This window comes from Macrosteles quadrilineatus, unplaced genomic scaffold, assembly GCF_028750875.1.
Source record: "Macrosteles quadrilineatus isolate MER2022 unplaced genomic scaffold, UCM_ALF_1.0 Scaffold_8__2_contigs__length_117827958, whole genome shotgun sequence".
Taxonomy (NCBI): domain Eukaryota; kingdom Metazoa; phylum Arthropoda; class Insecta; order Hemiptera; family Cicadellidae; genus Macrosteles; species Macrosteles quadrilineatus.
In genome coordinates this window covers 43,666,363-43,690,165 of record NW_026542601.1, presented here as the reverse complement: position 1 = coordinate 43,690,165, position 23,803 = coordinate 43,666,363, and the positions used below count along the sequence as shown (strand labels likewise).

The window sequence follows — 23,803 nt, the reverse complement described above, 5'->3', positions numbered from 1 at the left end:
TTTCGATCCTTAATAGGCCAACAAGTACGATTAAAACTACTATTCCAAGATGGCGTCTGGTCCTGATGTTTGGTTCGACAGGAAACCACTTCTGGATTGAAATTACAGGCCACGCAAGAAATTCATACTATAATCCATGTGCAATACGTCTGAATGGATTTTTGGTATTGTACTTGCACTTTTTCGTACATTAAATGTATCTGTAATCAAATAAAATATGTTGTAATGAGGGATGGTATACATTATTTCGACTGTAATGTATATAAATATACAATGGTAGAATACGCTTTACATTCTACCTTTATTTTGTATCATTATCTCTATTAAAGGGCTTTAGACAGTGAGAAATGTTAAGAATTCTAGGGTTTGGTTTAGTCCAAGACAAATTTGTTGCAATGACATAAAAATTGAGCTAAAAATGATTGAGGCAATGGTTATTTAAAGTAATTTTGAACTGCCATTTTGTTATTAATGGTCCGATTTCTATTTTCTTTATGTTAATTGTTATGTTTCGTTAAGACATACAAAATAATACCAAACTCGACTATACTTTCTGTTTGAAAATTTTAAGGTACACCCTACCCCCGCTACCCCTTAGGGCAAAATTTTCAAAACTGACCATAATTATTGTAGCCTTTTTTATTCAAACAACTTGCCGCAAACCGATTTCAAATATCTCAAATAGTTGAAATTAAAAAGTTAAAGGGGGTTCAAGTTAATTTTTTTGTCTCCCTCATGGTTATTTGGATTTGAAACGTTTTAGGGCACCATTTTGTTATTAGTGAGTCGATTTTGGTTTTCTTTATGTCAATGTTAATGTTTCGTCAAGACCTGTAAAATGATACCAAACTCAACTATACTTGAAAATTTTGAGCTACCCCCTACCCCCGCTTCCCCTAAGGGCAAATTTTTCAAAATTGACCATAATTATTGTAGCCCCTCATATCTAAGAAGGTTTCTGCAAACCGATTTCAAATATCTCAAATGGTTGAAAAGTTAAGGGGGGTGCAAGTTACTTTTCAGCCACCCTGTACATATAGATTTATATACAGGGTGTTTTTTTTTAAAAACTTGCATCTTTATTTATGTAAAAACCGCAATAGATAGAAATATGCAGTTTGCGGGAATCATCTATTGACGTAGGGGGCCCAATTGTTTTGAATTCTACGTTACATTCACATTCCCTCCTTTCCCCCCCTGCCACCAACTTATTTTTTTTAAATAGCAAGGTACCCTTTGTGACATATCAAATGAAAGAGCATGAAAAAATAAAATGTTTGATGAAAAAAAATTGAAAATTGGTTCATAATTTTGCGAGATATTTCCCCCTCCCCCTCCCCGGAACTTAATTTTTTTTAATAGCAAGGTACCCCTTGTGACATATCAAATGAAAGAGCATGAAAAAAGAAAATGTTTGGTGAAATTTATTTTTCATTTGATATGTCACAAGGGCGGGTACCTTGCTATTAAAAAACAAGTTATGGGTAGGGGAAAGGGGGGGGATTATCTCGCATATTCATGAGCCAATTTTAAATTTTTTTCACCAAAAATTTGCTTTTTTTATGCTCTTTCATTTGATATGTCAAAAGGGGTACCTTGCTATTAAAAACAAATTAAGTTCCGGGGGGGATGGGAGAAATATTTCACAAATTTATGAACCGATTTTCAATTTATTTTCATCAAACATTTTCTTTTTTCATGCTCTTTTATTTGATATGTCACAAGGGGTACCTTGCTATTAAAAAAAAATTAAGTTCCGGGGGGGATGGGAGGAATATTTCACAAATTTATGAACCGATTTTCAATTTATTTTCATCAAACATTTTCTTTTTTCATGCTCTTTTATTTGATATGTCACAAGGGGTACCTTGCTATTTAAAAAAATTAAGTTGTGGTCAGGGGGGGAAGGGGGGGGAATGTGAATGTAACGTCGAATTCAAAACAATTGTGCCCCCTACGTCAATAGATGATTCCCACCAACTGCATATGTCTATCTATTGCGGTTTTTACATAAATAAAGATGCAAGTTAAAAAAACACCCTGTATATGTACGTCCGTGAACGCGATAACTTGAGTAATTTTTGTCCGATTTTGGTGAAATTTGGTTTAAAGGTGTAAGGCGGGATAAACTTGAATGAGTTCGCGAACCAGCATGATCGGACCATGGCAACAGGGTTTTACGGGAGGTTTTATGGGGTAAAAAATGGTTTTTCTCATTTTTGACCCTCAAAACACAAAATTTCCCAATTTCTCTCTAGAATTTTTTAAAGAGCTTAAAAAACAAATAATTTAGTTTATCAAAGTGTTTTTGTACGGTTATTGGTAACGGAGAAAATTCAAAAAATTGTAAATTTAAAATTCCCATTTTATTCTTATGGAGAAATATTGTAAACTGTTGTATTTTGCTTGTTTGTGGATATATTTGGATCAAACTTGGCAAATTTATTTATTTTATACTAAGCTATTAATATTTTACTAAAATACAGAATTTACAGTATTAGTTTCCTTCTTTCCTTGTAGCAGCAAACCTAGGTACTAGTTAAACCTAATGTTATTTAAATAAATTTGATTGAAAATCAATTCAGACAAAGGAAATTCGCTTAGTCGGCAGGTTTGCAGCGGCGGGGGTATTTAAATGTAACATTGTCGAAAACGCCGAAACCAAATCAAATCAAATCAAATCATCAAATCATTTTATTTAGCTAAAATTAACAATACATATTGCATTAGCTAAGTCATGGTACAAACGTACATTTTTAAATTATAAATTTTTCCTTATAAAACTATTTACAGTAAGGTAATTACAAACTATGGCTAGACAAAAATCATTTACAAAGCTCAGCTGTCGCTATCTATACGCCAGGGTTTACAGCAGTCCAGTTTCTATGGTCCAAGAACTCTTGGATGCTGTAACAGGAGATATTAACTAACTGTCTTTTTATGCATCTTTTAAATTTTGAATGGTCTGATTCCAATTTAAGATAAAGGGGAAGGCTATTATACAGTTTGATGCCATTGTAAAGAGTATGTTTTTTGAAGAAAGATGTAGCATGTTTAGGAATTGGCAAATTATGAAAATTTCGAAGTGAATATGGGCAGATGCGGAAGTTTTCTGGAACAGTGAATAGATGAAGATTTTGTTTGACTAAGGTGAGGGTATCAAGAATGTATATAGATGGAAGAGTTAGGATTTTTGATTCTGAGAAGAACTTTCTACATGATTTACGTTTGGGCAGAGATAAAATTGTTCGTACAGCCCATTTTTGGAATTTAAATAGAAATTTAGTTTTTAAACTTTCATAGCCCCATATAGGTATAGCATAAGCTAAATGAGGATATATCAGTCCGTAATATACGGATATCCAGCTGTTACGGTTATTAGCATAGACATTCGGGTCAGTGACTGTGACAAATTTGTTTGTATTATGATCCATACCGTTTCTGTTATAATATCCGTGATTTTAAACATATGACTTTTTTCTTTTACTAACACTCATTACAGGATTTACAAAATTTTGTTTGTTAGGCTACATATAAATTATTTAAAAGTTATGTCTGTAATTTAGTTAATTTTATCCTGTTATGATGATGTTATAATTTGTATGCATTGAATTCAGTTAACTTAAATCTTAGTTGATTAATTATGTAGACCTACGTGAAACATTTATTTACGATTTAAACTATAATCCGTTCAGAGACAGGATTTTATTGCTCGCTCTGATCAAGTACAATACGAGTACTGTACAACGGCAGCATTGCTGGTGCGGTGCGAGTGCAAAGTGCAAAGTAGAAAAACAGAAAAACCTCTTGGTCTTGGAGCTTGGAGCTCCCTCTTCTACTACTTCCACTCCACTTCTTCCTAAGCAAAGTTGGTACGGAATTCGTTTATATTATTCGTGCACAATGGCTGCAGAACACCAGTACTTTTATGAAGATGAAGTGTTTAGGATTAATAAAAAAGGAAATATTGAGTTCGGAATGGTGCTTGAAAATTCGGAACTAGTTAGTAGTGATGAATCTGATGGTGAAGAAGGAGGCAGGATGAAACAAGGGCATATACGAGTTGCGTGGCACCCTTCGGGCGAGGAAGAAGTAATTCAGGAGAAAAAGGTTTGTGAAAATAATTAATTCCTGTCTGTTATTGTTCAGATTTGATTGCAGACAAAAAGTAACCTACATAGCTTAGTTGGCCTAGCATTGTTAAATTTGATCTAGATTAGGGTCGGATAGGGGCCTAATGCAGAAGGGGGGTTGTTAGGCCTATCTAGATAGATTTGTCAAATCATGTTTCATGTTGACAGGAATCCCTCTAGAAATAGGCTAGTCCTCTCAAAACGTTGATTTCAATGCTTTTCTCAGGCCCGGTAGGCTAATGATTTGCCTAACTTAATTATTGATTTATGGGCAAATATTTACCATAGGCCTACTTACACTGGGATATGATGTAATTTTTATATGTCTATTTTCAGTATTTTTACGCTGAATCCAAAAATGCAATCAGTTTTTGTCGGAGAGATTCCTAAGTGGCCGTAGTGGCCGTAAAACGATGGTTAGGATTACGAATCTAAGGATATTTGAGCGGTAGGCCTACTGAAGGTAACTTAATGGTAATATGGCGTGGTCTGGTCGGGTCCGTACTGAGTGAGGAGTGAGGACTGAGTGAGAAGAGCAAACAACTGTTATACTTGATCAAATGCGGAATGAAATCACATCATTTCGTTTTGAAATCAAATAATCAGTGAGGCATGTGAGGAAGGTATGAGTTGGTTCATTATAACCTAACCTTTACCTTACTAATCTAACCTCACTTCAAAACACTTAATATAGTCATGAATCCGCATAAAACAAGTCCGACCTATCTTCCTCACATGCCTTTTTTGACATAAAATGTGATTTAAAAATCAATATTAAGGTTCCTGGGTTGGGTTGCGTTAGGTTAGATTAGGTTAGGTTACCTTAGTTTAAAATAGCCTATTACATAACTTAACTTTCCTACTACAGTAACTTATGCAGAATATATTTTAACTTAACCTACCTTGCTTAATACTTTGGCCTAAACAGCTTTGCTGCGGCCTTATAAAACGCGTGGACTCGTTTGTTGTTAGGGTTCCGTTTCTTGAACTGGAACTCCGCCAGGTACCCGACGAAATGCTCGGACCTCACCCCGTATTTGGGGATGTGGTCTCGAACGTCTCTCCAACACCGCTCAATTCGGTTTGTATGGGCACCCGTGACGGGATCAATGAAGTCAGTACTATGGTTCACAGTTAAATGTTGGAAGCCGTACTCCTGCAATCTGCTGTAGCCTACGACTTCCAACAGTCAGTGATAATGGCACTGCCAGGCAAAACCCAGCGGCGGATTAGTCGAATTAGGGTGCGCCTTGAGCGGTCAGGAGCAGGGATTAAAAATGTTTTTGTCGAGCCTCTCTGCACTCCCCCCCAACACCCAGTTTCCCTTCACTCGCCTACCTCGGTTGTATTTTGCCTCGTCTATTTCAACAATCTCAGCTGGCCCGCTTAGTCTTTCAGAATTTGTTACACAAGCGTCAATGTACACTTCTCTTATAAACGAATACCAATCTACAACAGTTTTACTTGACAGATTGAGATTTGTTTCCAGGAATTTTTGCCGGGGTGGGTCTCAAAAAAAAAGATAGTGAGCGCGTTCTGGGAACATGTACCGGTGCCGCACCGGTGCAAAAAATGTGTCGTTCTGGGAGACCGGTGAGTTAACCCAGCAGACAGCTATTTCCTCTTTTTCCTCACCGGTGCAAGATTTATGCACCGGAGAAATTGTACGGTGCATAATACACCGGCGGCATCTGATTGGTCAGTTTCTTTGACAACAGCTTGCAGCTACGGCAAGATGGCGGGTCCACCGAATAATGTTCATTAGTTTTATAGGTTATGTTGCGCAATGAGTGAAAATTTGTTCAATGAGGGGGTTATATTACGTAATAAATAATAAATAATAGGTAGGTAATTTTCAAATAATTTATTCCGTGAGGGCAAGTCTGTTTGTTTGATTTAAATATTAGGCCTATAAAGCAAATAGTATGTGAATGTGTAAATTATAATCCGATGTGTACTTTAAACTGGTGACTTACCGTTCTGGGATACCAAGACTCTTGCCCCGGGGTGGCACCGGTGAGTAAGTCACCGGTTAATCTGAACCGGTACACCGGTACATGTTCCCAGAACGCGCCCAATGATTGACTAATTGCCAAAGCGTACGAATTTGTAATCTGGATTTGCCGAAAAAAGTGTCTACTCTGCAAGATCACACCTCCACCTCACTCACACCTTTTAGCTTTCTTCTTGTTAATTGAAACTCTGTTCCAGTATCTGAAAAACCACTTATCGTTCAATTTTATGTTTGAATTACACCTCGGACAATTCGTTTCGTTATTTACAACCCCGTGCTTAATTTAAACACTTTTAATTTTATTATCATCGAACACAACCGTTTCATAAAAAATGTTGGTCACACGCATTGCAAATATCAGCCATTACTAATTTCTAATTCGGCAACAATAATTAAACTTACTTGATAATTAATAAGTTGCTATTGCAGATGTTATTAATCTGGATCTATTTTCTGGGCACATTTTAGCGTAATAATCCATTGGTTGGTTAGCAAACTACATTACAGCAATTCAGTGACAGTTGACAGTATCAATTTGGCATTGGTGATGCGGTCGTGTTATTGTAGGCCTATAGGGTAAAAAATCCTTGCATTTTACGAGAATAAATTACATTTATTGATTGATGATAAATGTTGATTTTATTAATAGTTCATACAAGTTATTGTTTTTGTGTAATTGTATTTTCGGAACGTCTTAGAAGTTCGTCTGCTTTTAGAAATTGAATCATTTTAAAATGTTATTCCGATTTTCACATGCCGTGTGTGGTTTTGATAATTTTGCATTCAATGGTAAATAACCAACAGCTGTTTCCACTCCACAAACCTTCCTCCCCTTTAAGTGTTAGTCGCCAACACTAGAACTTGGACTCGTCCAAACCACTAATATAATATGTGAATAACTCAAAATAACTTAAGCTTGACATTAATTATATAACTGTACGGCTACTTAGGCACCTCTCCGACCAAAACTTATTGCATTTTTGGATTCAGCGTTAAAAATACTGTAAGTCGACAAAAAAAAATTAGGTACCGGTACTCCGGTAGGCCTACATCAAATCCCAGTGTAAATACGGTCAATAATTACCGATTTATGAAGTGGTTAGGTCTAAGTTTAAGCTATGTGTACTTAGCCTTTAAACAAATTGTCATCTTTCTGGCAGGCCCTAACTTCGGGGTAGACTGATGATGTTCCACTTTCCATCAGCTAAAAACTCTTAACATTGATTGGCCTGCAGTTGACCATTAACTTATAACATAGGTACCTATTGATTCTTGTAGGCATACGAGTAAGTTAAGTTAAACTTACAAATTGAGTAATATCCTTTAAGTTATTTAAGAGGGCACATTTCTTACCTACCGTACTGTACTGTAGACCTGCTCACTTCATAGCATTAGAATAATTAAGCTTACGTTAGTTATTTTAGACCAAATCTTAATTGATCCAACTTATTGCCTGCTATAAAGTATAACTTAACTTATATAGGCCATTCTTCAGAAAAGGACAGATTACGGTCACCAAGGAATAATAAATAAAAATTAATATAATAAATACATAATTTGTTGTTAAATATGTAGGTAAACTTTTTTTTATACTTAATGTAAAGAAGATAACATCTAGGCTAAATGAAATTTCATGAACATTTTATGTCCACAGAAGGTGACATATCACTTCTGTGGACAGTCACCCCCTCTAGGTTTAGCTTAAGATTAGCTGATTTTACTAACAAATTTGAAATAAAAATTATTAAACCCAATTGCTGTTGGCTATCTAGACATTGAATATTAATAATTAGTTGTTTATTTTACTTTTTCCATTCTATTAAAGGTAAAAAAATACAAAGAAACTCGGGTACCAAAGCCTGCATCACTCCTGTGGACAGGCATATGTAGTTCCAGAAAAATCCATCAGGCAGCACTGGCCAACTTTCACTATTTATTTTACAAAGAAGAAGTAACCATCTTGAACATAGAATCAGTTTGGTTGTGTTCTGTTCAGTTATTAGTAGTTTATATCATGTGAAACTAGAGTTTTAATTGTTCGTCAAGCTAACATAGTCACTTCTGTTACCACATTTTAAAGGTAATTATGCATGTCAATAAAACCTAATACACTAATTTACAGTAGTTTATGTGTTTCCCTACAAAAATAAGAGCAAACATTGTTTTAACCTATTTGCTTGACTCTATGTTAGGCATAAAATGCTAAATCATCACTTCTGTGGACACTAGCAGTTACCCGGCGCGCGTTGCTGCGCTTAACAACTATTATTTTAAATGACTATTAAACCTAATACACTAATTTACAGTAGTTTATGTGATTCTCTAGAGCAAACATTGTTCCTAACCTATTTGCTAGACTCTATAGGCATAAAATTCTAAATCATCACTTATATGGACACCTAGCAGTTACCCGGCACGCGTTGCTGCGCTTAACAACTAATATTTTAAATGGCAATTAAACCTAATACTAGTTTACAGTAGGCTAGTTTATGTGTTTCTCTACAAAAATAGGAGCAAACATTGTTCCTAACCTATTTGCTAAAATTTATGTTTGTTTTTTAACGTTATTTGTAAAATTTGCAGTTGCGATAGTCACTTCTGTGGACTTATTGTCACTTCCGTGTACATGCTAGTTTTTAAATACTAAAAATCTGGGAAAGTGATTGTTATTTAGTGTGACCATTGCAATGGGTAAATATTAAAAAGGGTCATACATTAAAATATCTAAAAAAAAATTAAAAACATAAAAAATAAAAATATAAAATTGAAATCTGTCCTTTTCTGAAGAATGGCCCATATAAGTTTATAATATTACACAACAATCCTTTTACCAATGCTCATGTTTGTTTCCGATCATAGGTAGGGCTGGCAGACAGATCATTGATGCCTGGGGATGTGGTCAGGCGTATGATCAAGGGAAGAGACACCCAGCGCGGCTACTGTAGAGACATCAAGGTGAATGCTTGCGTCCAGGTGATGGGGAGCAGACATGTCATCACTAATGTCAGCAGTGAAAAACTCGTACCATTAGAGGTAAGATATTTATATATAGGCCTATCTCATGCGTTCTGTTTAAGTTGAAATGTGTCTCAAGCCTTTAACTTAAGTTATTTTAGTCTAAGCCTGAAATTGAAATTAAAATGTCAGAAAAGAGTGATTATTTATGTATCCTAGGCCTGGGCCTAGCTATCTATGACATTGCGTGCCTAGTTTGTTTCGATACCAGTCAAATGTTATAATCCATAAAATAAAGCTAATAATAAGGCTAAGTAGGCCTATATAGTCTATAGTTGTATTACTACAGTAGGCCTGATTGGCTTGAAATGTGATCAAAACAAGATAAATCGCCATTAAATACTCAGCTGACTACTATAATGGATTAGTCAACTTATTTTTTTTAGCCTAGGCCTAAGTTATTACCATTGACTGGTTTAAAGTAGGTAAGATCTTCATCCAACTTAACTAAATGTATCTATAGGCCTACATTAAACCTAAGTTTTAATGAAATGTGAAATTCAGATAAATCCTATCTCCCATTGACTGTAGGCTTACAATTTTTCTATTTTTGAAACTTAAGTGCATGCCTCTAAGATTGTGCACAGTGTACACTCTCATGAACTCTCGCTTGACAACAGCAACAATAATACAAAAACGCTGACTGAGTTTAACTTCATAATTTTAAATAGGAAGAAGAGACAATAATTAATAATTGATACTTCATGAATTTTGAAATTGATACTAACTTAGTCTATGAACTGGATCGGAACTTATGATGTGGGATTAGCAGTCTCTTTTTTCTCATCATTTATCATATGGGCTCCTAGATTGATAAATTCTAAAATAGAATACTCTTAACATTTATAATTTAACACTCTAACTTATTTCTTTTTTCAAACAATCTCTTCTTGTGCAGGAGTTTGCTGTTGACATTGCCGTATGTCTCGACTCCTGGGTGGGAGGAATTAAGGCTGTCAACTCTAGACTGACTCTGCAATGTTCTGATGGGTCTCGCTGCGTTGTCAAAGACCCTGATACTGTTGCCGGCTTTGAAGTGTTTGACGAGAAGCGAGACAACGTTAGTACAATTCCCAAGATCTTTCTTAAAGTAATTATACTTTGTTGTATTCAGATTTTTCTCTTCACTCTTGTAGATAAGGAACTTAGACTTGAATGTTAATTAGATTTCTAACTTAAGTAGTTAAATGCTTTTTGTTTTGATTGATTTACAATTCACATAGCCTACATGTTTTGTGAGTAAGTTATCTCAGCTTCAGTATTGAATATAGTTAAAAGAGAAGTGTGTAGTTAAGTTAATAGTAGGCCTAGTATTTTTTGGTTCTAAGGTGGTGATCATATATAGGTTTCAAGACATGTATACTGTAGATACTGTATACTGTAGGTACAAATCTTCAATTGCTTACTCATCACATAAGTATATACAAAATTTATAGGCTACTTTTGTTTTATATTAGCCTAACAATATTTTCCAACACTGAAATAATCAACAATCACTGTAAACTATTATTGCAATAAAAGTTTAGTGCACTATTTCGTAGATAGTTGCATCACATTTAAATCTTAGATAAATTATTGGCTACATAGTTAGTTCATGTTTGGATGGTGGTGGTTGGTTAAGTTACCGGTACTATAATATCAAACATTCAATGAGAAATAAATTTGCGGTCTTCCAGCCTAGACCGTGTCAAATTCGACAAAACAATTGACTTAAGCATTTGCTACATCGACTGTGCGGTAGTCAAATCACCCAAGATGTCGCTCTGCAACAAAGCCGCCTACGCCTACACTGTTCATTTACAAGCCAGTTCTAAAGTTTCTTTATCGGCTTTTTCCTGATCTTTTTATGTTCATTGGAAGGGAATTCTGAATTTTGCATCGAATTTACAATGGTTTCTTACTGAATTTTGTGTTGTGGTATATGGTAAGGCTGAAATATCTAGCCCTGGGAAGATTTAGCTGGCTTGTATACATTGCTAGTTCATGAATGCAAAGTGCTGGTAGGCTACTGTTAAAATCTTGAGACATTTAAAAGCTTCTCTAGAGGTCAAGGCCAGAAGTACCCTGATAGCCTTCTTCTGAGCCACCAGGATTTTATTTATGTTGTCAGAGGTGCCCTCCCAACAAATCCCCCCATAGCCTACCTTAAATGAGTGATTCCACTATCACATAGTGTGCTGCCTTAGCTGATATCCTCCAGCCACACAATCCTCTTGACTGTGTCTCTTCCGAATGATCGCTTCCTGGTTAGTTCATAAATGTGATTGTTCTGTGGCAATGTTGATGATGTCTACAGGACTGTGAGTTCCCGCACAGAGGAGACTACTACCCTGGCCAGACACTGTGGGGTCCGCTACATGGGCTGGAGCAGGCCACCTGGCTGAACTGTACTAAGGAACTCAAGGCTGTACGCTCTAACGTTACCAAGTCTTGCAAAACTGTCAAGGTAAGCACTGCTTTGGAGTTTTATTACCTTAAAATCAAATCAAACTTAATATTAGGCTATCACTAAACGTACGGTATTTATTAGTGATGGGTCGGTTGCTGATTTTATTGGTTCCTCTTGGATAATTAGATTTGACATGAGATTTTAAGTGAGACATCGTTCTTGTTCAGTCAAGAAGTTAATCGTGATTTAGCCTCCGGATAACCAATATTTCAATAAAGTGGTTTAAATACCTGCATAGAAGTTATCCAAAATGTTGCTCACGGCAACCAGTTTCAATCCACAATAGGGATCTTCATCAGGCCGATTAGGCACATTAGAAGAATTTGAAATATACAAAGCTGTAAAATCGGATCATCAGAACATCCTGAATGACAAGCTGTCATTTTCATCTAATTATATTTATGACACTGCAATCAAGGTATTGAAGGGTGTGGATGGAGGGGGTAGACCTCAATGAAACAGCTGATAAGGATTGGACGACTGGATTCCACTGACCACCGGCAGTCTAGACTATACCTTCACCGGGGATGAGTCGTCGCAATAATTTTGGCCGTGTCTTCAATGTTAAATGTCCGTGTTTCGTGTTTGTGACTATATGTGCATGTTTTTTACACCTTTTGACGACCTTCGCAAGAAGAGAAAAAATGTTTTGACATCCTGATCGGCCTGATGAAGATCCCTATGAAACCGGGTGCCGTGAGCAACATTTTGGATAACTTCTATGCAGGTATTTAAACCACTTTATCAAGAAGTTAACTGTTTGGTTTACTGTTACTTTGCTTTCTAGGGTTTCTTCACGAACACATTCTAGCACATTACTTGTAGTTGCTTCATCAATGGGTTTCTCAGATGTTTTGAAAATTTCACTCGAATGCTTTCATAAAATATACCATCTTAAACAGAATTTAAAATCCATCGCGGTTGGGTGATTTTTAGAAATGCCAATTCCTCGGATGTAAGAGAATAAATTCTCTAGTATGTCTTGATTAAGTTTTTGGGTCATAATATATTTAATGTAATGTTATTTAGACAAAACAAACAACACGTGACCATCCCCTCGCCCACACCCCCGCATTAGAGCCAAAGTTGCGACTTGCGACATAGTTAACAACCGCTGTGAAATAGGATCCTAGCAGTCGATTTAAACTGAAATGTCTCAGTTTTTTTTTATTTTTTATTATGGTATTACGAGAGTGAAACAATTTTATATTTTAATCACTGAATGCCTGCTGATTATAAATACAATGTTTAATCACCAACTTGTTTTAAACAGAGTAGGTGCATATTTTATATACTATGTTATAAATTTCTTTGAGTTAAAGAGAATTTACATGATATGCAAACTTTGGCTTTAATTAATCAATGACAATTTGCAACACTATAAATGTTATTTGACAAAAAAAGTTAAATTTGAATCTTTGTCTAAAACTTTCCTGCTGGTCAGATGCTTCTAACCAAAGTACCTGATTTGGTAGCCGGCTAACTTTTTCATATTTAGTTTTAAGAAAGGCCCGAAAAGGCCAAGTATTTAGAGTGATTTCACGGTTAAGTTTCTACAATTACTAACTATTTTTTTCACAACAAGCATCTTCCTTATTATAATTGATGTCCATTACAAGTTTATAATTTTTTCCCAATTCTAATTGTTCAAAATGTTGATGTTAATCAAGCAGTGTCACACTGAGTTATATATGCGCGTGAGGCAGTTTGCCCCTAAGGTGACGTCACGTCGTCATGCCCAGAGTGGTCTCAAACTCGTCCGGCTGAATAGGGCACCTGTCTTACTTCCACCATGGCATATTTCTGATCAGTTTCAAAATTAATTAAATGTTTGTCATAAGATGGTTACAATTATTAGGTACAGCTTTTTCTGAAAATAAAGGAAATTCAATATGAAAATATAATTCATCTATCTATCTATTCTATATATTAATAAGCAAGCATGTTTCTTTAAAACCTTTTTTCTCAGCTTGTGCCCCAAAGCAGAACAACGAGCGACGCTGCGACATTGTCGCGGACACGAAACGCCGAGAAACGCGGACCTGCGGACACATTTACGGAGTCATAACGACGATCGCGCCGTGGCCGCGATTATTGGACCGACGATCGCACCGTGACCGCGAGTCATAACGACGATCGGGCTGTGACCGCGGAGTCATACCGACAGTCACGCCGTGACCGCGGAGTCATAACGACGATCGTGCCGTGACCGCGAAGTCCTACCGACGATCACGCTGTGACCACGAGTCATACCGACGATCACGCCGTGACCGCGAGTCATACCGACGATCGCGCCGTGACCGCGGAGTCCTACCGACGATCGCGCCGTTACCGCGGAGTCATACTGACGATCATGCCATGATGGCGGAGTCATGCTGACGATCGAGCCGTGACCGCGAGTCATACCGACGATCGCGCCGTGACCGCGAGTCATGACGACGATCGCACCGTGACCGTGGAGTCATACCGACGATAACCCCGTGACCGCGGAGTCATACCGACGATAACCCCGTGACCGCGGAGTCCTACCGACGATCGCGCCGTGACCGCAGAGTCCTACCGACGATCGTGCCGTGACCGCGGAGTCATACTGACGATCATGCCGTGATGGCGGAGTCATGCTGACGATCGAGCCGTGACCGCGAGTCATACCGACGATCGTGCCGTGACCGTGGAGTCATACCGACGATAACCCCGTGACCGCGGAGTCATACCGACGATCGCGCCGTGACTGCGAGTCATGACGACGATCGCGCCGTGACCGTGAGTTCTACAGACGATCACCCCGTGACCCGCGAGTCACAAGTTTCTATAGGTACCTGTAAATTGTTACCCATTTTTTGGTTTTTATAGATCAGTGCCACAAATGGTAAAAATTGATTTCTCATGTCTTTTTTGGTAACTGCAATACAGTACTTTTTTTATGCACAGAAAAAAATCCTGTCCCATCCCGTCCCGAAAATCGGGAAGGAAATAAAAATCCCGTCCCGTCCCGTCCTGAACTAAAATTTCAATCCCGTCCATCCCTAGTGTGTTTATATAAAGAAACTATAGTACATTTAAAGTTTTACTTCTGAAGACCTTGTTAACACTTGTTAAGGTATGTGTATATATATATACGTATTTAAAAAAAAAGTAAATTTAAATAACCTGATTATGCCTACCCCTTAATAGTTTTTTAGTTTTTTGTTTTAAAAGTAGGCTATACAAGTTATTGAAATTTACTTATTTTATTTAACTATATTACTAGTAGCCCTAAAGAGTAAATATATATATATATATATTAGGGATGGACGAGATTGGATTTTTAGTTTGAGACGAGACGAGACGAGATTTTTTATTTCTCATAAAATTTCAAGACGAGATCGAGACGGGATTTCCCTTCTCATACGCAACGGGAAATGCACGTTCGGAATTTTTACCTGATTTTGTAACATTGTTAGATGAATGTCTAAATACAAAAATAATGATAATAGGCAAGAATATTTACAATCTTTTATTAAAAAACATCAGCATAACATTTTTTTATTAATCACGCCTAAATTATTAAAAATGCCTACGATTAGGAAACATAGTGATATCAGTTAGGATAGAGTTCAACTTATCCTAAAATAAAATAAATCATAAAATAAAATATTAATTTGTATAAAATAGTTACTTGTTTTGACTTTTTTTATAGTAATAAAACATTTCTCACACTGCTGACACTTAACAAAACTTCTCAAATGTTATTAAAATAAAATAATTAAAGTAATATTTACATTTGAAGAATTAATTAAATAAGAACGCCTTCAAAAAGGAAACGCAACTACAACACGCTCCTGTATTGCGGGTATTGCATTGACTTTCTGCAGGCGTTTATAATTTTTTTTTTTTTTTTTTTTTTTAAATTCTCGTCTTGATAAAAATCTCGGCCAAAAAGAAATCTCGTCTCGTGTAACGAGATTTAAAATTTCCCGAAAATTTCCCGAAATTTCGAGACTTGACCATCCCTAATATATATATATATATATATACAGTAGAGTCCCGTTAGTCCGAAATGGTTGGGACCGGGCCCATTTTGGATTACCGAATATTTCGGATTAAACGTTTTTTTGTTTTTTTTTATTTTGAAAAAAAAAATTTAATTTTTTTTATTTTTTGAAATTTTTTTTCGTCTTAGGACGCAGGCACGAGCCCGGGATTGTTTTTCACATTACTTAAGGCTAGACCTAGTGGCTGCAGCATTATCACTTACAGTAATAAAATCCATTTGTGATTTGGCGGACGAAAATGAAAAATGTTAAAGTAATAACAAAAATGGTGAAATATTTAATTAAATACTCTACAAAAAAGTCTATCTCACCCGGCCAATACGTTGTAGAATACGTTGACAAGGTACAGCTAACTGTGTTAAAAGTTTAATAAAAAAAACTTTAAAAAAATTCAAAAAATTTAAAGTTTCGAAAAATTAAAAAAAAAACTTTAACAAATTTAAAAAAAATTCGAAAAATTTCAAAAAAATTTTCTAAATTTAAAAAAGAAGAATATTTTGTAAAAAAAATTAAAAAATATATTTTTTTGGTTTCGGATTAGGCGGACTTTCGGATTACCGAAGTTCGGATTATCGGGACTCCACTGTATATATATACCAGTATATAAGTCATTATTTAGCTTTTTAGTTTTAGCGCTTGCGGACACATTTTGAGGTTTTCACAGGCCGTTGCAGACACGTAGGAACCATTCTGCTTTGGGGAGCTTGTGTGCATCGCAGGGAAAATCTATGCATAGGCCTATCGTTAGAAAGATATTTTCCTGTAGATGTGCAGAATCCCTTTAAAAATTAAAATAGGCTCAAATATAAGGACAAAAAGTGGATTTTAAATTTGGAAAAAATTAACATGAGCTTTATGGGTTGCCATGCTGGTGACAAAATAACAACGAAATATAGGCCTAAACAGAAAATAAAAACAAATGGAAGAAATTCTAATCACATGTTTTATTTACAGCGTAGGATTAAAATAGAGAAGCCTGTAACTTTACATTCCATCTCCATGTTAAAGTTGTCACCAGTTTTAAAATTAAATCAACTTTGTCAGCAACAAAAAATAAGGTGGAAAATAGAGTATAAGACAAGCATTCGGTGACTAGCTCACACAACTACATGTTTTTTAATAATAATAAAAAAAAAAAAAATGGTGACAGCTGGTCCATATATAGATGGGATGTATACTTAAGTATCTAATAGTCAATATGTGTACATTACATGTTTTTGGTTGAGTTTTCGACCACTGGACGACCACTAGTATATATAAATATGAAAAAATGTATCATACTATAAATATAATATGAAAATATAATTAAATTCCTGAAACGGTGATTTATAAGATTTCCTAAAATATGAGAACGTCATTATACTTAAAAACCTTTTCTGTTCTTGTAAGTTATTTGAAACGTAAAATAAAACTAACAATAGAACATATTTTAATCCAGTTCAAGCAAATCAAAACACATAAACAAAAACAAACAAATAACCCACCTGATAAACAATAAAATCAACATGATCTGTTTACAGACAGTACAGTACTTATAAAACTTAAACTGAATCTCATGACGATCCCAGAACTCAATCCCATAATTTGTAATTGGATAAATGGAAATATAGTAGGAAATATTAATCCTAGTTTTAAGGTCAAAATAATTACCTAAGGAGGTTAAGACCCATCAAAGTATCTACAGCCTATGTTATTAATTTATGTATGCATGCTGGTGTTTTCCCAAGATCATTAAAATATGTGAAAGTAGTACCTGTATTTAAAAAAGGGAAAAAGGACAGTTATGAGAACTATAGGCCTATTAGTATTGTTAGTATTGTATCTAAGGTCTTTGAGATTGTTCTCAACAAACAAATCGTAGCCTATTTTGAATCAAATAAGATATTTTCTTCTTGTCAGTTTGGATTTAGAGCCAAACATAGTACAATTGAGGCAGTGCTGTCACTTGTTCAGATTAGTTCTGAGGGTCTAGAAAAAAAACAAAGTGTTGGTTGTAGATTGTTTGACCTCACCAAAGCGTTCGACACTGTGTCCCATTCCATACTCCTTAGTAAACTTTCCTTCTATGGTGTCCAAAACCCTAGCCTATCTCTCATTGAATCCTATCTTGGAGATAGACGTCAGGCTGTAGTGGTTAATGGAATTATGTCTAGTTTTAAGTTAGTCGAGTACGGGGTGCCGCAGGGCTCTGTTCTGGGCCCGTCATTTTTTATTATTTATATTAACGACCTTCCCAATCAGGTTCATGATGGATTTGTACATCCTTATTTATTTGCAGATGATTTGGCCCTCTCTGTTATTGAAAAAAGTGCTGAATCCTTGAGAGGTAGACTAGATGACACCTCTAATACCATAAACGACTGGTGCTGTGCTAATAGTCTATGTCTCAATGATCAAAAGACTCTTGAAATTCTTTTTACTTCTAGCCGTCTCAATGCTGCTAAAGCAAACCCTGTTAAGTTTTTGGGAGTTCATCTTGAGCCTGGGTTGGGATGGGAAACTCACATTGACACTGTTGTTAACAGAATATGTAGAGGTATTTTTCTGCTTAGAGTTTTGAGTATGATTGTTTCCATTGATGCACTTGTAACTGTTTACCATGCTCACATATTTAGTCATTTATCCTATGGCACTATTCTCTGGGGTAACCACTCCTCCGTTGTTAAATTACTAATCCTGCAAAAGAGAGCTGTACGTATAATGTGTGGAACTAGGCCTAGAGCACACTGCAAGCCTTTGTTTGTTCAGTTAAAACTACTCACTCTTCCAGCTATTTATGTTTTGGACTGCTTAATTTATGTGAAAAAGAATGTCCACAATTTATTGTTATGTGAAAATCTACATAATTACTCTACTAGGCAAAAGAATCACATATTTATTAAGTACAATTATTATTCCAGGACCTTAAAAAGTTTTGAGGTAACTGCACTTAAGCTGTACAATGTTCTTCCTACTGCAATCAAAGACCTGCCACTAAACAAGTTTAAAGACAGGATTAAACACTTTTTGGTTAACAGCCCTATTTATAACACTTGTGAATTTTTTGATCTGGACTATTCATTATTGTAGACCATTGCTGACTGTGTAGCCATTTTATGTAAATGTACCTTGTAATTTATGCATGTATGTGATGCATGATGCAGACGTAATTTATTAATTTATTTATTTCTTGTATGCTACTTGACTTTTATTGATGTGTGCGTTTTTGCAACATTTTGTAATTATTTTTTTTTTTTTGTGACGAGACTGATAGCATGTAATTGTTGAATGGTCAATAAATTCTTGATTCTTGATTCTTGATTCTACAGCTCCCATATATACCTGATCTTTCTGAAAATTCCCTGATATTTCACGTACACCAGATGATATCATGTTCAAGGGCATTTTCAAGGAGTCTACACACTGTTATTTGCAAAGTGGTCCATAAATAAGGCAATATTCATACCAATTCAAAAAATATTATAAAAATATATGAAATGTTGATGATTCCCTGTCACTTATACAACTGTAGTTTTCTACAAAATATTTGTATCTCCTGAATCATAATATTTGGATTTTTGGCTCATACTTGGTTTACTTCAGTTGGATTTTTCCAATAGATATAAGCGTGTGCAATATTAATCGGCCAGCAATTAGCCACAAGGGTTTTTATCTTTGTGGTCAGTAACTGAGCCTACAAGTGCTTAGCTTGAGTCTTAAACTTACGAGTGCTGCTTTGGGTACAAATAAAGGTCGATTCACACATATCAGTCCAGTCATATTCCTCAGTAAACTGTTTGTCAGTTGGGTTCAGTCAGTCTTCTATCACTATATTTAAAGTACGGTAATGTTATAGTCAATAGTTTTTAAATTAAAACGGAATATTCTATCAAATTTTCATCGTTCATCTTGTTGATTATTACAAACAGTAGCCTACTTAAAATATCAACACAATAATTTAAATACAAAAAATAAATTTTGTCTAACCTCAAACACGTCCATGAGGCGTTTGAACAATTAAACAATATTGATGAGATGAAATTTTAAATTGACTGACGGACGCTGGCAGAATAACTGACAGACGCCGGCAGAGTAACTGACGGACGCCGGAAGAGTAACTGACGGACCTGCGTCGGATGAGTGTAAATAGCGCAATAAAATCCATTAAGGAACATTTTTGTTGGCTGTTACGTGACTGATGTAACTAACCTGTGACGTAACTGACATGTGTGAATCGACCTTAAGACAGTTTCTCTCATTTAGCAACAATTAAAAGTCTGGACATTTTGAATTTGTAATATGGAAAACTTGTAACCGTCTGTGAGTTTTACTCTCATGGGATGCTGGACACTGATAGTATTCTGCTATATAGAAATCAACTGTTTGCAGGTGATGGTAGAAGGTGTGGAGACTGAGTCAGTGGCCGTACACTGGCAGTGTCGAGCGTACTCGAGGGAAGGGGCTGGCAGCGAGAAAGAGCAGCCCAAGAGTACGATTGAGGGCGACGATTTGAAAAGGTACCTGCTGATCATGAGGAGTAACAATGTGTTAACGATGGACGCGGGTCTAAAATCTAAAGTAAACCAAACTTTTGGTTTCAACTTTGATTTTGTTTTATAGGTGTATAGCAACCGGGGGAACCGGGAAAACCCCTTGAATTTAAAGAGGCCTGGAAAAAACTGGGAAAAAGCCAGGATTTTTGGAGCCATTCCAAGATTTTTATTTTAGCCCCGTTAGAAGATTGCAATCGTAAAACGCGCATTTGCCACGATCTCGGAAGACTATGATGACGTTTCTGTGACCGCGGGAGACGAGGATGACATCTACACGGCCGCAGAAGATTTTCATGATTTTTCCGCAATCGTGGAAGACGACGATCATGTTTCCGTGACCGCGAAAGACAATGATGATGTCTACACGGGAAATTTTAGTGATTTTGCCGCAATTCCTGACGTCGGTAGTGTTTCCATGACCGCGGGAGACGACTGATTATGTTGTTTCCGTGACCACGAGAGACGACAATGATTATGTCGACAGGGCTGTGGAAGATGTTCATGATTTTGTCGTGATCGCGGACGACGACAATGGCGTTTGCGTGACCGCGGGAATCATTATGATATCTTCGCGGCCGCAGATTTTAGTGATTTTGACACAATCACGTAAGAGGACGATCACATTTGTGTGACCGCGAAAGACGATGATGACTACATGGCCGCGGAAGATGTTCATGATTTTGCCGTGATGGCAGACGACGACGATCGCGTTTCTGTGACTGCGGGAAGCAACGATGATGTAGCTACACTGGCACGGGAAATATTTATGATGTTCATGATTTTGCCGCGATCGCAGATTACGACAACAACGTTTCCGTGACCGCGGGAGACGACGATTAAGTCTACACGGTCACAGATGATTTATGTGATTTTGCTGCAATTGCGGACAACGATGAAGACTTTTCTGTGACCGCGAAAGACGACAATAATAATGTCTACACGGCCGCGGAAGATTTTCGTGATTGCAGATGACAATGATGACGTTTCCGTGACCGCAGGAGACGACGATAATGTCTACATACCGCGGGAGATGTCTAGGATTTTTCCACAAATATGGAAGACTGTGATGACGTTTATGTCACCATTGGAGGTGACCACATGACTGCAGGAGATATTCAGGATTTTGCCGCCAATGATAATGATTTCATGAACAATGGAGATAATATTATGAATTTTGCTGCTATCGAGAGAGACGATGTTTTCGTGGCCTTAAGGAATGATGATAATGAAAATGATTACTTAAATGAGGATTATTATTTTTTCAAAACAGCTCAGTCAACTTTGGAATTATTAGAAAAATCTACAAATGTGATGTATACCTAAGCTTGAAGTCTTATTGGAAGTGGAACTTAACATGTATGTGGGAATTAACCCTTTCACCTCTCCTGTCGGCTGTGAGCCGACATTGGCTGTTTTGCAACCCTTTCACATTACAGCTAATTTTTTTTAATTTTATTTTTTATTTGTTATCATTAGTAGGCTATAATTTGAAGTTAAAATACAGGTAGGTTTAATGATCTGCATAATAAATTAAACCTAGGGCATGGTGACGTAGCCCTAAAATGACAGGCGAAAGGGTTAATAAAATTAAACATTCAAACATAGGAAACATTCACGCGGGAACCTGGAAAAATTAAAAAACCAGGACAAAACCTGGAATTTAAATAAAAAAAAAATAGTATACACCCTGTTTTAGCTGGTCACATGGTAGTGTTTAACCCTGGATGGGCATGGCACGTACATTTTACGTTGGGGGAGTTATCTTATCTCATCTTATGCTACACACTCCTTCCAGCAGTGCTCTTAGCAGTCATTTGCCATGTGACGGCTGCCATGGTTGGGTCTTAGTGTGTTTATTTATGTCCTGGGTAGTTGGTTTCTTGGAACGGATACGTCAAACTTACTTGTCAATACCATTTGTGTATAGTAAAATAGCTGGCAGTATGACAAATTTACATATTGATAACCATAGCGTCACACTGTATGAGGATAGGCCTACCTTACTGTATGACAATTCCTATCAAACTTATCAGTACGTCAAATTTACGTATTGAAACCCCCGTCATAATATATGACTTAGCAGCAAAACCCGGCTTTGCCCGGGTTAAATTATACAATGTACCATAAGTGGTTATAGAATTAATTTTATGCTGTTTTCAAAGATGTACACATATCATCCATGGCACTATTAAATCCTAAAATATGTTAAATATTCTTTGTAGCACACGTTTCCTTAAATCGCAACTAAAATATTAACAGCAATTAAATTATCCAGCTGATCATAATGTAAACAAATGTTTTCTTCATAAGGATAACATGGGAACTTTAAAGCCACTGGGGTATAAAAGCCCAAGTAACTTCAGAAATGTAAGGTCAGTTTGCAAATCTACACAGCTAGATGAACGTTTTGGTATAAAATATGTGGAGTTAAATCTTAAAACAAAAAAGCCTTATGGTTCACAAAGTTCTATGTAGCGTATTACCTTTCTTGGGTTTTAAAACGCCCTCAATCTGAGAGGAGCAATTATTCCTACTTTTGGACCTTTAGAATTTTGTAGCTACTGAATCACATTTTTGAAATTCACTAGCTTCCGAGGGTCCATAGTGCAAAAAACAGTCTCTTTCAAAAAATAACTTTACAATGTAAATATTTACTTCTGGTAATGACTTTCTTTTTGGACCTACTGAACTTTGAGCTAAAGAAACATCATTTGGACCTTCTGAAATAATATTTTTTGACCTAGTGAACTGAAGTATAAGCTTTGGACCTTCTGAAACTGGACTCAATGACATGCTCCTCGACTATGAACACACAAACATACAAACATCAAAGTTTTACATTTGTATTGTAACATTAGGAAGATAAGATAAACAAAGGTTGTTTGACATGACACTCTCAATCATAACACATTATATCTTGCAATAAAAATACTAAATACCAATCTTGCATGGTTTATTTTATGCCTATTAGTTGAAATATGTTAAATTCTGTAGATGCTTTCCTGGACAACAGGCATACACCCTCTCTTAATCAACCCCAAGGAGACCATGTCTAGGTCTAATAACCTAAAAGGCTTGTTACAACTGGAAACTATTTAGGCCTAATTATTTATTAGACAAATGAATACTCACAAATTAAAACATACCATAATTGAAATTAAGAGTTGGTAGGAGTCAATAATTTTGCATTGTTGTTGACCGTCAGATGCCAGGCTAAACAATGGTTGTCCTAGCACCGATCAGCAAAACATGCGTTCATGTTGAAGCATATTAATCATGACCCGTAAGCTTGATTAGCGAGCAGAAAATTTTATGTGCTTCTTATATATCTTTTCCGTGTGAATTGATTTTTGGATTTTTAAAACTTTTGTTTTAGATGTAAAAAAACACAGTTTAAGTCTATGTATTTATGTAGGTAGTCTGGCAAAATAATAACAATTAAAATTAAAAAGTAGATAGCAAATCGCATCAGTGGTTTCAGTAGCTTAAAAATAAGATATTTTGAAATTTTTCTCTTAATAAACAATGTCATAATATGCTTCAACCAAGATGAAGAAAATCCAAGATGGCCGGCGGTCCTGCCGACTCTTAAATTACTACATGTACACGTTTAAAAAGCTCAATAT

The 23,803-nt window shown here is 36.1% G+C and overlaps 1 protein-coding gene across 2 annotated transcripts in view; it reads left to right on the top strand.

Moving 5' to 3' along the window:
• The first annotated feature begins 3,571 nt into the window (after positions 1-3,571).
• Positions 3,572-23,803, top strand: part of LOC128999459 ((E3-independent) E2 ubiquitin-conjugating enzyme UBE2O-like) — a 45,901-nt gene continuing 25,669 nt past the window's right edge. Inside the window, exons 1-5 of one of the 2 annotated variants that reach the window (XM_054425994.1) lie at positions 3,572-4,110; positions 9,007-9,180; positions 10,061-10,222; positions 11,459-11,608; positions 20,014-20,141. In XM_054425994.1, the coding sequence (XP_054281969.1) occupies positions 3,904-4,110; positions 9,007-9,180; positions 10,061-10,222; positions 11,459-11,608; positions 20,014-20,141 (821 nt within the window). In that variant the 5' untranslated portion in view covers positions 3,572-3,903. Of the gene's footprint in view, positions 4,111-9,006; positions 9,181-10,060; positions 10,253-11,458; positions 11,609-20,013; positions 20,142-23,803 lie in introns of both variants that reach the window. The other variant, XM_054425993.1, reaches the window with a different exon arrangement.